Source organism: Miniopterus schreibersii (genome assembly GCF_964146895.1).
Source record: "Miniopterus schreibersii genome assembly, chromosome: 2".
NCBI classification, from domain to species: domain Eukaryota; kingdom Metazoa; phylum Chordata; class Mammalia; order Chiroptera; family Miniopteridae; genus Miniopterus; species Miniopterus schreibersii.
Genome location: NC_138102.1, coordinates 97,661,860 through 97,676,771, shown reverse-complemented (window position 1 = coordinate 97,676,771; position 14,912 = coordinate 97,661,860). Strand labels below are relative to the sequence as shown.

The 14,912-nt window shown below is 44.4% G+C and overlaps 1 protein-coding gene across 1 annotated transcript; it reads left to right on the top strand.

Annotated features, from left to right (window-relative positions):
• Window positions 1-376: 376 nt before the first annotated feature.
• GJA3 (gap junction protein alpha 3) lies at window positions 377-14,099 on the top strand. The gene is made up of 2 exons (XM_081128909.1): window positions 377-523; window positions 11,886-14,099. The coding sequence occupies exon 2, from the start codon at window positions 11,903-11,905 to the stop codon at window positions 13,223-13,225; it is 1,323 nt and encodes a 440-aa protein (XP_080985035.1). The 5' UTR covers window positions 377-523; window positions 11,886-11,902; the 3' UTR covers window positions 13,226-14,099.
• The last annotated feature ends 813 nt before the right edge of the window (window positions 14,100-14,912 follow it).

The window sequence follows — 14,912 nt, the reverse complement described above, 5'->3', positions numbered from 1 at the left end:
GTCCAGACGGTAGTCACCGGGCTCTGGGGCCACGGCCTCCCTGGGCTGGCAGCGGACAGCAGCCGCCAGGGCCGGCGCCCTGCGCGGCCACCTGAGAGGTTGGTGGGGGTCGGGACCGCAGGCTGCGGCTGGTCGGGAACCGCGCAGGGGTGATGCCGGCGGAGAGGCAGACGCGCTCGGGGTGCTGGTGGGGGTGAGGGGCTGGCGGCGGGTTGGCCGTGAGGGCGTGGAACTCGGCCCCTGGGGTGCGTAAAAGGGGAGCTGGAGGCGGGGAGCAGTGAGCTAGGGGTGTGGCCCGCATTGGGGCCCGCGGTGAACTGGGCTCGACCTTGGGGGCCGGGGGCGGGGCGCGTCGGGGCCGCCGCGGAGGCCGCCAGCGGGGCTCCGGGGCTGCGGGATGGCGGCCGGGGCGCGGAGGCCGGGTCTCGGCGCCGCGCGCGAGCCTGCGGCCGCAGCAACCGGGTAAAGCTCTGGTCCAGAGCAGCGCGAAAGCTGTCCCGAGGGGCTCCGGCCAGCTCAGCGGGTAAGTGCTCGGGGCACAGGCGGCCCCCGAGACCCCTGATAGCGCCCTGGAACCGGCCTCTGGGAATTCTGCTGGGAATCTTTGGGATGTTGTGGGAGCAGCAGAGCTGGAGAGCGAGGTTCGGGACCTCTGAGGTCCTTTTGGGGTAACTGAGGTTCCCTTGATGCTGGAGGTTCGTGCAGAGCCCGGTTCTCGGCTGAGTAAACATTTCCTAGGATCTGGCCCGAGGCTGGGGGCTAGGAGGTGGGGCTGGGATGCTTTCCTGTGGATGTCTCCCCTAGGGTGGGGGAGCAGGACTGGCTCTAGAACTTGAGGTCTGAGGGCTCCAAGGACATTTAAACCCTGAAGGCTCAGGGGACACAGGGCTGCAGGGAAGGAGGAAGAGACACCCCAGACTGGTCCAGTAGCGCCAGGCTCTGCACAGTTTCTTGATTTTGTTAGGAACGATGTTGCCTCCTACATCCCTTTAAGAAACCTTTTTAATGTGGTGTGGTGTGTGTGTTTTAAAGAAACCTTTTAGCGATAAGTGCCGGGACCTGATTCTTGATCTATATGCTGGTTACTGTGTGTTCAAGTACAAGAGTGGGAAATGCTTATCTGGCCACAGTGATCCTTTCTTTTAAGGACTGAGGTGCTAGTAAGTGCAGGGATGTGCATCACTTGCTTTACTGGCTGCGCTGTAGTGGACAGAATTCATCCTAGGATGCAGAGCTCCCAGTCATGAATATTTGTGACCTGGGCTTTAGAGACAAGTGGAGTTTGTAGTTTTTATTTTTTCAAGATATCACCAAAATATGCCATTTAAAAATGCTTATCTACAAACATCTGAGAAGTGCATTATGCATTGGTCTCCCAGACCCAAAAGTTCAAAATGATGGTGACTTATGGTATGCGTGTCACTTCACTGGCAGCCCATCATGTATTATGAGAAATATTGCAAGATAGACAGTAAAAGTTGAGAGAGGAAAGGGGGATTCATGTCCCAAAGGTCAATGTGTTCAAAGTAAACATCAGCCAATTTGGCCCATATTCCACAGGTGCAGCGGTTTAGTTCACGTTGAGATGAACATCTGAAAAGGGGGACACAGGTGTTCCTGTGAAACAATTCACAGAAGCTTCACTACTGTAAGTACTAGACAGTGCTGTGGAGGGTCACCAGCAAAGGTTAACTGGCTCAAAGATGTCTAAAAATAAGGGCATGTAACAAAAACTCATGGTTTACCAATAAGAGAGAATTTTGACCCTATTTCCTTGAATGATACTTACATTTTAAGGGGTGTTCATTTTCTTTTTTACTATTTTTTTTGTTTTTCAATTACAGTTGATGTACGATATTATATTAGTTTCAGGTGTACAACCCAGTGATTAGCAATTTACATAACTTACGAAGTGATCACTGCAATAAACCTAATTACTCACCTCACATCAAACATACTTATTACCATATTGGTGTTCATTTTCTTAACTTGTACACTATACATTTGAACCTTAGAATTAATTCTATGTTCTTATCACAGACAGTTGATAAAACCTCATACATGTAGAGAATTTAACTGGTAATTAGTCTTCAGATGTTACTGTTACTTGAAATGCACCTAACAGATTAAAAAGGATATACTTTTTTAAGGATTTTACTTCAGTATTGCATGTAAATACATTAGTAAACACATAGCTTGTGTAATGCACTAAAATATTATCAGAACATTCTGAACAGTGGAAAGGCCTTCAGGAAGCATTTGACCCAGTCCAGAAACCCTGGGTTCATCTTGACTACTGTCCAGTCTCCTCCTCCTCCCCCTCCAATGGATCATGGCCATTGCCAACGCTGTGTAGCACTTTTCATAATATATTTTGATTGGTTTTTTACAAATCTGCTTATCCCATAGATTGTGAATGAACATCCTGAGGGTAAGAACCATATCCTAATTATTTTGGTATCCTCAGTGCCACAGACATATAAGTGTTTGATTAACGTTTCCTTAATTGAAGAGGGAAAAATATCCAGTACATGTGACTGTACACAGCAGATATGTGTTTCTAAAAAACAGTATGTTTTTGCAATTTTAATAGAATTGTAATAAAATATAATCTTAGTTTTCATTCTTCCAGTGGTGAAAAATTATTCATCATGTTTCTAGGTTAGTACTCTACTGCTTGCTTTTTAAAATCTTTGTATCTTCAAAGGTATGACTTAGTGACGGGTGATGTCAACAATTTCTTCATTCTTACATTTTCTTTAATTTGAAGAATTAGTGGTTGGCTTTAAATTTGCTGCTAACAAACTAATGATACTAAATATAAAAATCACTTAATGTTTTTCACTCATTATCTTCATGAATTATTGCTCATTTATTCATGAGACTCCATTTTCCATTAGCTTTAAAATGAATCTTTTATCCTAGAACATAGAAGAGATTTCTGGTTATATACTAATAGAAATAGAGTTGAACAAGAAAAGTAAAATTATATTAATATTATAGAAATTGTTCTTTCTGAAAACACAAAAAACATTTTGACAGATGTGGTGATTTGTGTCAGTAATATAAAGAGAGTAATAAAATACCACAATTATAAGGCTATAGGGTTTTGTTCACTAAGCAAGAGTAAAAATAATATCTGGATTTGCTTTTACCTAGTAATTCCAATTTATATGATGAAGTAACTGGGCTGTTATTAACATATTTAACAATTTTAAACACTCTGGACTGGAAGAAAAGTCAAAAGCTTAAAATATACTCTAACTTATGTTTCCAAACATGTTTTAAAGTGTGGTAGAGATATAACTCAAAAGGTAACTGCTGTAATCTGAACAGTCAGCCTGTGTAATCCCATGCAGTCACATGGAAGGGGAAGGTAGGGTGGGCCAGCCTCAGAACTGCAGGCTGTGTAACCTTAGAAAATCACCATACCCTCTCTGGGCTCCATTTCTCAATCTGTAAAATGAGGAGGAGAAACTAGACCACTTCTGAGGTTCTTCTAGCTCTAAACTGCTATGATTCCATGTTTCTTCCATGGATAATGAGTAAAATTCTTGAAAGATGTAATTTGAATTTATATAGAGAAATTACTTTTAACCAACCATGCTGAGTTTATAAAGTCAGTGCATAGCATACTCTTCAGACCAGCTTATCTTGTGTTACTGACATAACAAGGTCCTGTTCAGAGAAGTTGTACACCGAAGCACCCCTATAATTTTTTTTATTGTAATTTACCCTTGCCCCAAGCCACCCTTCAGAAAGTGATGTACTGCTAAGTTCATTTTTAATTTAAGGGTAGTGACTTTTTGAAATTATTCACTTATTAAAACTTTGAGGACTAATGTTGAAATGCGTTAAAATGAACACATCACTGAAATGTCTAAGTAAAATGTTTGAATAAGCGAAAAATTATATTGATGTTTGTAGGCCTTTCAGAGGAGTCATTTTAAAACCTTATTAATTTAATGATTGACAGGAGAAACTTGAGGATTGACATAGTAATTGAGCAGGGAAGATATGTGAATGGTTGGGAAGGAAGCCCGATGTGGCATGAATGGTCTTGGAACACAGTAACATGTCCAATTACACTCCAGACTAACTACATTTTCCTGTCAGATGAACTGAAGCTACATTGGCTGTTAAATTTCTTGCTTAATATTAAAACACTAATTGTGGAAAGGATGATTTAATACAAATTCCTGGAGGGAATGATTACTTTATTCAAGTATTTCAAGAAGAAATAGTGTAAATAGAAAGTTACGTGTATTTTTAATTTTGCCATTCTTGAATATAAAACATTGAAGACATTTGTTTTTAAACTAACACAAGTTGTTTAAATTGCTTCCAACTTAAAATTAGCTCTCACTGAGCTTTTAAGTCACAGATGGTTTAACAGAAAGGAAAAGCTGATGCTTTTTTTCCTTTTACTAAAGATGAAAAGTTTTAATCATGTTTACTTTAGCCAAATACAGATTTAAGAGCATATGACTTTTTCAGGTATGCAAGAATGATGAAAATCCCCATACAAAAGAGAAAATATGAGGATAATAACAATGCCTGAATGGCAGGCACTATTATAAGTGTTCTCCATACATTCTTATTTAATAAATAAAATAGATTAAAAGTAGAATTTAAAAGCTATTTCATGTTTCTGGATATTTATTCTCTGACAATAAAATTCTATAATCCTAACAGTGCTTTAGAATTATTAATAAAGAACTTGGAAAATTAGTGCTTTTTAATTTCACTAACTCTGCCCTGGATGAAAGTGATGTTTCCTACCAGATATTGGATTATTGAAAAGTTAGGTAAATAAAACCCTCTATTTTTCCATGTAAAATTAGAGAAGAAAAGCCCTGTAAATATACAGCTTTACACTAAGATAAAGGATACCCTTAAGTTATATATGTGTATTTTATAATAATAACACTAGAAAATACATGCCCTGGATGGTGTCCTCAGTGGTTAGAGTGTCAACTAGTGCACTGAAGGGTCACAAATTTGATTCCTGGTCAAGGGCTCATGCCTGGGTTGCAGGTTCTATCCCTTGCCCCAGTAAATGTGTATGCAGGAGGCAACCAATCGATTTGTCTCTCTCACATACATGTTTCTCTCTCTTCCACTCCCTCCCTCCCTTCCACTCTCTTTAAAAATCTATGGAAAAAATATCCTCTCGTGAGGATTAACAAAAAAAAATACTAAAATCTGTATCTATTTAAAAGATTCATACGAATTTTTTGTAGATTTATTTATATACTATAAATATACCGTATATAATAACACATTGAAAAAAATAACAAAATAAACCCTAATTCTTTTTTAAGCATATCAAAGCTGGTTCTATAATAAAAGATAAATTTCTAAAAGAGTAATATTTTCAAAACCTAGAATAAATAATACCTGGAATCAAACAAAGGAATCTAAAAATACTATACAGTTTCAATCATAATAAAATACCATGAATAATTTTATGACAACAAAATTTGAAACTTAGATGAAATAGAAACTTTTCTTAAAGTTTGACTTAAGAAATAATAAACTAAATTTGACTAAATTGACTTAAGAAATAACAAATATTTATATATCGGTAACAGTTTATGAAATTGAATTTGTAATCAAGTATTCCTCCAAAAACCCTCAAAAAATTATATTAGTCCCCAGACTCTTTTATAGGAGATTCTTATAAAAGCTTATTTAGGGAATTTATAATTTTTCAGGCTAAAATCACTTTCACAGTAAAATCTAATAACAGTACCAAAAAACTGGTCCACATTGAGCTGGAAGTCCTGGCCAGTACAAGAAGACAAGAAAAGGAATTCAAATTAGGAGAGGAAAATAGAAACCTATCCTTAGCAGCAGATGACATGATGTGTGTTTCCCATAGAAATCTGAAGGACTGCCATAACCACGAGAACTAGAAAGGGCTTCCTATCAGGTTGCTGGATAGGAACCATGGCTGTTTAGTGTCCCCCTGGTGGGTGGGTGTGATTGTTCTGGGGAGCCTTCAGTCCTTTTCTTCTGGAGATGGAAAACAAATGTCACATGTTACTTAATCTGCAAGTTCAAAGGTCCCGCTTTTTTTCTTTTCATGCTCATCTTTGTGAGTGAACTTTTCCACATTGCTGTGACTCTGGACCAGCTTCTAAAAACCTGATTTCCATCTTGCTCTTTGGTCTTAGTAGCTCAGACAAAGCTACATGTTGGAGTCAACTCCACAAAGTAAAAGAAAATTTTATTTTGAGTTTGATTTCCTTTTTCAAGAGTCAGAACAGAATTATGAAAAAGGTGTGAAAATGACATAACACCTTGAGATGGGTCTCCTGACATTGGGGAATTACTGTCCTAAGGGTGACAGCTTGGCACAGGCAGGTAAGGGATGAAAGAAGCCAATGGAATCTTTCTACTGGCTGAAAAGGTAATTAGATAAGCCCCCTTTTCATTGTACCATATCTGTAACAAATTCAGCCCACTGTGTCCTTGTAGATTTGTGCCAAGTCAGGGATCGTGAAAAATCAAATTTGGGCCACCCATGCCCCATACCCAACCCTAGCAGACACTTGATGAGCATGGACCCTCAAAATCCTACTCAGTGTGTTCCAGGTAATCACAAACATTGACACAAAATTAACGTGTCTAGCCCTACTCCACATTATATGATGTCTAATTTGTAAGCCAAGTAACAATGTTTTTAGTTTCAATATGTTGTTATAAGAGTAAATCTAATATAATACAAATCATACCTTTGCTGTTATTCCATTCCAGAGTTTTTACTAAAACTGGCATTTCCTAAGGGCAGCTCTTTCGCACATCTGTCCTTCTGTAGTCAGCCTCCCGACTTGGGAGAACCCAGGGCTTGGTCTTCAGCCCCCTTTCCTTCTCCCCGTCCCTCAGATGATCGCAGTCCAGTGAGAGTCAGATGATGACTTCCAAATGCTTATCTCCAGTGTCCACACTCGCATGTCTAATAGACATTTCCAAGGTAACATTTTCAAACTGAACTCATGATTGCCATCTCCCAAACCTGTATGTCTTCTGGCCTCCCCATGTTGGTAAATGGCAGTTCCCTTTCTCCAGTTCAGGGCAAAACCCTTGGTGTCCTCTTTAGCTCCTCTCTGCCCCATCCTGAAGCCTCACCCACACTTCTCAGCACTTTCTCTGCTTCCACCGTCCTCTTTCTGGATTACAGCACAGCTTCCTCACTGGACCCTCCGCTTTCACCGTTGCCTTTCCCCCTCCCCTATTTTCACCAGAGCCAACCAGAGTGGTCCTGTGAAGATGTAAATTGGTTATATCACTCTTGTTTTTGAAACCATCCTGTACTTTCCCAGCTCACTTGGAGTACAGTAAAAGCAAAGCCTAAGCTGTCACTGTCTGCTATGATCTGTCTGCCTCCCCACCTACCTCTCTAACCTGCTTGACCACCGTCCCCTCCTGGCTGGCCATCCTGTCCTTGCCATCCCTGAGCCCACTCCGTTTTCTCCCTCCTTAGAGCCTGACTCTGCTGGCCAGTCTCCCCCCCATTAGGGGCTCAGCTCTTCACTCAGATGTCACCCTGTCAGGGGACCTGCAGTCTCTCTGACCCCTATACTTCCCTCCATGCTCCTCCTCAGCTTTCGTCTCCCTGTGACACTCACAGCTTCTGGCATCTCTTGTGTGGGATATCTTTCCCACTAGAGTTATGTTGCTCTGCCTGTGGTTCTGTTCTGTTCAGCACCAGGGCCTGCGGACCTCGGCCTCCCTAATCCCTGCTGCGCACTTGCATCCTGTACACAGATGCAGAGTCTGGGGGAGGGCATGCGGGTCCCTTTCTCACCCTCCTCATTCATTTCCTTGTCATCAAACTTTCTTTGTTCTCAAGGCTCAAGTCTGGCCCTTGCCTAAGAACATGACCTCCCTTTTCACCTCACTGAGTGGAGTCATATGAACACTGTGGAGAAATTTTGTCCCACATCTCCCCTCTCGGCCTCCTCCCATCCTTGCGCTCAGCCGAGATTCCTGCTGAGCAGCCTGACCCTCCATCCTGCAGGACCCCCTACTCTGATGTTAAACACCCACAAGCTTCTCTGTCTTCAAAACACATCTACCGGTCCTGTGCCCTAATTGTACCTATTTTGTGTCTCTTCTTCCTTTAGATCCATTGAGCAAGTGCTGTCACTATCTTCCCTCCACTACTCCCATATATGGCCTCTTAAACCCTTGGAAAGACTTTTGGTTTTGTCACCATCCTTTCACTAAGTGGTTACTTAAGGAACATCCGTGGCCTCCTGATTGTGAGATTGCAGGGCCTCTTTCTCATTTCCCTCCTTCTGGAAGGCTCTGATCATCATTAACATTGTTAGTCACCTTCTGCAAAGTCCTTCACCAGCCCCCTCAATTCTGGTCCACCCCAATCCTCAGGCTTGATGACTGCTCTCAAGGGAGTGTGCCGTCTGGGACCTGAAGGGCATCAGCAGGGGTGGCAGCCTCTCCAGGTCCTGGGTAACTTTCCTCCCAGGCCATCCCAGTTTCCTTGCATCTGCTGGCCCTGCGTGCGATGTCTGGTCTTTACAAGCACGCAGGATCTACCTGACCATTTTCTTCCTGCGGTTAGAATTTGCTAAAAGAACTTTGTCAGAAGACTAAGGGGGACCAATAATGAAAATAAAATATGAAAGGATGAAACAAGTTTTCAGGGCACAAATTCCAAGAACCCAATAAAACCTAAAGACTGGACTCTCTGGTAGAACCCGTCAAATGCACACTGAGGATGGTCCCTTCCCTCCAGCCTCTGCAGGGAGGGTCTCTGGTCTCCAGCTCTGCTTGGTCTTAGGCCCTCACCCATCTTGTCAGATTGTGTGCCCTTCAGGAAGCACCCACCACACATCAGCCACCTTTACAGGCACCAAGGGCGATGAGTCGTTTCCATATCCTCTTCATCTCTTGTGCTGCATTCTCCACGTCTATTTCTAAGCTCTGTCTTTTGCACTGTGGCCCTCACCCTGGAGAGGACCCTTTTCCCAGCTGCTTCTAATCCCACGTCTCCAGCTTCCTGCTGGCCACTTCCACTCAGATCTCCGACCACTGCTTTTAATCCACACAGTCACCAAACCACAGCTCTCATTTCCTCTTCCAAGCTCAAATTACCACTCCCCCCCAATGTCCTTCTCTCTGAATCTCCCCATAACTAGCCCTCTCACCAGGCTCAGGCATGTCTTTCATTGGTATCTATCTCATCTCTGGTCTGTTCAGATGCCACACACTGCTTTATTTTTGTCTTCAGAAAGTGTCCTCCCTCTGTCCTTTCTCTTTTCCATTTGCCCCTCCTGTCATCCAGCAGGGCCTTCAACACTCACTCCAAGGTTAGAACATACTTCCTGAGTCCCTGCAGGCTATAGAAGGGACTCTTCTTTCTTGAACAGCACTTCAGCATCTCTCTCCCCTCTCTAAGTGGATTAGTGGCTCTCTAGTCCTTCAGTTCATGTGCACCACTGGGACTTACTGAATGCCCACTGTGTGCAAACATGGCCACAGCCTAGCTCCATGTGCACAAGCAGCCATTAAATTCACTGCTTCCTAACCCAATGCCCTGTTTCAGTCACGTGGTCACAGGTATTCCTGCCTCTGCATGGGAACTTTGCTCTATTGTTGAAATGTACTCCCTTTGCCCTCCCTTCTACCCAAAGCCACACCTCCTAAGCCCAGCTCAAATTCCACTCCTCCCTGGCTACACCTTTTAATATGAATACCCTTCATCTCTGAAGTCCCTCTGCCCTTGTAGAGCTCCCCATTCTCCTGTATTTTCCTGCCTCCACAAATAGATCTCAAGATAGAGACCATATTGAAGTTGAAGACACAGCATGTGCTAATGCATAAAGGTAGAGTTTCAGGGCCCACAGGAAGTTTGGTGCTCAGAGTGCTGAGCCAGGTCCTCATGGGGGGTGCACACTGTCCACGGCTCTTGTCCTGTGCTCCAGAGGCAGATGTCCAGCAGGGCAGAGGGAGGGGCTAGGGCCAAGGGCAGAGTTAGGGGTCTTGTGAGAGTCCATGGTTGATGGCACCCCTCCAAGCCCAGCAGGATGGCTGTGGGGTCTGTGTAGGAGTCAGAATTGACAGCTTGGAGGAGAAGCAGGATGTAACCTAGAATAATTCCCTGACACCTGTCATCCTTCACGGGAGAGTGGTTTGTTTCACGTTCAACAATTAAGTTTCTCGATGAAAACGTGTTACTGTCTAAGATCATGCAGAGTGGAGCAGGCAGCTGTCACAATATGGGGCAAGGAGGCTGGTAGGATACACGAAGACTAAGGTTTCTCTACAGAGCTCAAATGACCAAAACGAAGAGCTGGAAGTTTACTGCAAACGAGGGTTAACATTTGCCTATTTTTTTAGATCACAGGGAGTAAAGTTTTGTTTGTTTATTTGCCTTTAAACCAACTCCTAAAAAATTAGGATATTTAAGCCTTTAAAGATTCAACATGATCGTTTTCTTTATTCTTGTATGTATACTCAGAGCTTAGCCCACGTTCCTTACTGCACAGACTGGCCATGAGAAAAGCGATGCTGTCTTTAGTTCCAGTTTGGAGCATCTGGCCCGTTTGAACAGAGGTGACACAGAGGACACCTTGTAGGCTGGATCCCCTGTGTCCAAGGAGCACTGTCACCCTCACAAAGTGGGCCCAGGGGTCTTACTTCCCTCTATCCGAGAGGCAGTTGACTGTGAATGACCACAGTCCCCACCTTACAGATAGAGACATGGTCTCCTGCCCAAGGACGTACAGAGAGTGAACCATTTATGTAACATTTGCAAAGAGAAAGATTCAAAAGGAAAGGGAAAGATGGAGGAGGCAACAATTTAATACGGCCGAAGTTAAGAAGGTGCAGTGGGCATTGTGACAATTTGGGAGAAGGTTGCCCTAACTTCACGTGAGCAGGACAGGCGAGATTAGGAATTGGCAGCTGCACAGGAAGCCCCAGAGCTCCTGTAGAGACAGAGGCTGGAAGAGCCCAGGGTGGAGTTAGGAGGCTGGGAGAGATCGTGTCCCTTAGGAAAGTCACTTCTCTTTCTTGCTCAGTTTCCTCATCTCTGAAGTGAGTTAAGTAGCCTGTGTTTGTCTCATTTAATCCATGCTTGTGTAGGGTAACTATAGTACTCTATCGGTGCTGTAGACTATGGTTTAATCCTGTGTGGCACATTAGTGGGCAATATGTACAGATACATAGAGATATGTATACACACCAAAAACATGTATGTGTGCATGCACACACATGTATAAAATGTGCACACGCCGGTATATGCACACATGTACATGCACACATGCCCACAGAGATACATGTGCACACACATGCACACAGATTACAATATGCACCTGCACGCACATGAAAGCATTGTGCTTGCATGTTCCTGTATACCTTGCACACTTGACATTCAACACATGTACACACATGCACTGTAAGTGCCTACAGGTACAGTACATGCACTCACACACAGAGGCAGGTATGTGCACACATGTGCATGCACACAAGTGCACTCATGTGCATATGCATGTACATTCACACATGCATGTGCATATGTATGTGCATCTAACCATTCACATGTACACATGTTCACATGTTTTTGCACAGGCACATGCTTGTATATACAGGTGTAGGCATATGCACATGTGTGTACACACATGTGTACACCGGGACATGTAAGTGCGTGTACATGTGCACACAAACATATTTGCATACATGAACACACAAGGCTGTGGAGATCTCTGCAGCACATCCCACATTAGGAAGTTTTAAGAGAGCCACCCAATGACACTATATTCCATCCCCCGTGAACAATGACACCTGTCCCTTTGGGCAGTTGGAGTACGGCTCACCTGTCCTACCTGCGTATTAAGAAGTATGTTCCCTTACAGGCTGGCAGGCTGGAGCAATGGGTGACTGGAGCCTTCTGGGGAGACTATTGGAGAATGCACAGGAGCACTCTACGGTCATTGGCAAGGTCTGGCTGACAGTCCTGTTCATCTTCCGGATCCTGGTGCTGGGAGCTGCTGCCGAGGAAGTATGGGGAGATGAGCAGTCAGACTTCACCTGCAACACCCAGCAGCCAGGCTGTGAGAACGTCTGCTACGACAAAGCCTTCCCTATCTCCCACACCCGCTTCTGGGTGCTGCAGATCATCTTCGTGTCCACTCCCACCCTCATCTACCTGGGGCACGTGCTGCACATCGTGCGCATGGAAGAGAAGAAGAAAGGGCGGGAGGAAGAGCAGCTGAAGGGAGGCAGCCAGCACCTCAGACTGGCTAGGCAGTGTGGGCCCAGCAACCATGGCCAGAAGGACAAACCCCTTCTGCAGGATGACCGGGGCAAGGTCCGAATTGCTGGGGCTCTGCTCCAGACTTATGTTTTCAACATCATTTTTAAGACACTATTTGAAGTGGGCTTCATCGCTGGACAGTACTTTCTGTATGGCTTTGAGCTGAAGCCACTCTACCACTGTGACCGGTGGCCCTGCCCCAACATCGTGGACTGCTTCATCTCCAGGCCCACGGAGAAGACCATCTTCATCATATTCATGCTGGTTGTGGCCTGCCTGTCCCTCTTACTCAACGTGCTGGAGATATACCATTTGGGCTGGAAGAAGCTTAAACAGGGCATGACCAACCATTATTGCCCAGACACCACTGAATACAGGATGGGGACGATAAAACCTGGGGGAGTGAGCCCACTGCCCTCCTACCCTGTTCCAACCACCAGTACTATGGGGTACCCTCTTTACTATACTCACTCTGCCTCTTCCATGGAACAAGCAGTGGCCGCAGACCATCCTGGCTTCACTCCACCAGCAACAGACTTCAATGTGGTAGCTCTTTCCCAGACGCAGGGGAAGGGCCACCCTGACAAATTCTATGATAGTAACCATCACCTGCTAATGACAGAGCAGAATTGGGCCAACCAGGAGCCTGAGCAGCAGACTTCTGTGAGGAAGATCTCCCCACTTGTACCCACATCTTCTTCCTTTTCCCCCCGAGGCAGCCCCCAGCCAACTCCTCAGGAGCCTGTCCCATTGGAGAATGGGGACCACAGCATCTTGGGAGAGAGCAGATTGGAAGTTACTCCTGATGAGGGGCAGCAGGCAATGATCCCCACTGTGGAGATGCACATGCCACCTTTGCTACCCACAGACCCCAGACTGTCAAGCAAGGCCAGTAAGTCCAACAACAGTCAGGGAAGACCCAATGACTTGGTCATCTAGTGGTATTCTCCCCAGACAGCTTTATAATGACCTCTTTTCTAGCCACAAAACCAAAGTGCACTTCAACTGAGCAGGTAGAGAGCCTAGAGTGACAGAGAGCACTGGACTGGGGAGAGGGAGAAGATCACCAAAAAGGTTGGGTTTCGGTGTCAGTGCTTGCTGTCCTTAATGCTGAAGGTGGAGTGGGGAGGATCACAATGCTTTCTATAGGGGATGGGGGCAAAGTGGGGTGCAGGGCCTGATGTTCTTTAAAGATACTCACAGCAACCTGAGAGCCCTGAACCTGGCCAAGGTGTTTCTGTCTCTGTGGGGGACTGTTCTGCGGTGATAAAGAGGCAGGTGTCTGCAGTCACTTCAATTTGGGGCCATTAGGTTTTCTGTCCTGAGCTCTCTCAAGCCTCTGGGCAGCCCAGAAGGCCATAGCTGCACTTAGCCCTATGTCTGTTTGATACTTTTAACTCAGGGTTGAAGTTCATTTGGGATATTTGCCAAACTGCACCAAAAGGAGACTTAGAGCAAGCCTATGTAGTGTCGTTTGAGATTCTGAAATTGCATGTGAAGCCCAGGATATCCAAGTGCAGGCTTCATGACAAGTGACAATGAGCAGCTCCCCCAGAGGCAGAGATTCATGGGTGAGGGCACAGAGGTGGCTAGGAAGAAAGCAGGTGGAAATGCAGCCACACTTGAGATCACTTTTAACAGCTGAGGAAACAGAAACAATAATGTGGCAGGGCTCCTTTGTGTTTGTTTTTAAGTGATATTTTCTGCTTTAAATTTTACAGATAGACCTATTTCCCCCACTTTCTCTCTTTTGGAAAAAATAAATGTATTACTATTACATGGATACTGACCAACATAGTGATTATTTGTCCCATTTCCCACTTATAAAGGTTTAAAATTTCTTTTAAAAGAAATGCTTTGACTTCCTGAGTCAGCTCACTACTATGAGAATGTACCAAATGAAATAAAAGCAGGGAAAAACTTACGTGCCTTTCAAATACTTGAAGTTTTTGAGTGGGAAGTTAAAATTTAACTGCTGTTGCCAGAAAAATTATTTATACAGATGAATGAATGAACTACATCCTTTTAACAGTGCGAATGAACCTCTTCACATTTCCTAACTATTCTTTGTGGGCAGCCCGTTTGCTTTCTACAGTGCAAATGAAAGTGTCTGGGTTCACTCCCTGTGTAAGTGTGATTTCGTGTGCTTGTCTTATTTGTCATCCATGAGGATGGCTGCTGTGACAGGGAAGGCTACTTGAGTGGGTAGGTGTGGCTAAAAGATGACAGAATTTTCTGTCCTGCACACACGCTGTTCTGTCTCAGTCAGTGTCTGAACCGATGAGCAGTGGTGGTGCTGAGCCTGGTCCTAGTCACACTTTTCACCTCCAACAGCGACTGATTGCAGTTAGTACTTATTCTGCAAAACGCCATACACTGTCAATTGATCTACTTGTTTTTATGGATTCCCTTAATTTCCTGATGATTCTTTTTCACCTTCTAACAGTCTGTGAAGAGACTGTGATTTCTGTCCTCAGATTAATGCGAGCACCTAGTTCATTAATGCATTCAGCTGGCTGTGGTGTGGGCTGGACCATCTCCCCAGCTTGAACTATGCACACATGTCTTGCAGCCTTTCTCAAATGATGCATCTCAGTATGACTGGGGAAAGTGTGCTGTCTTTGGG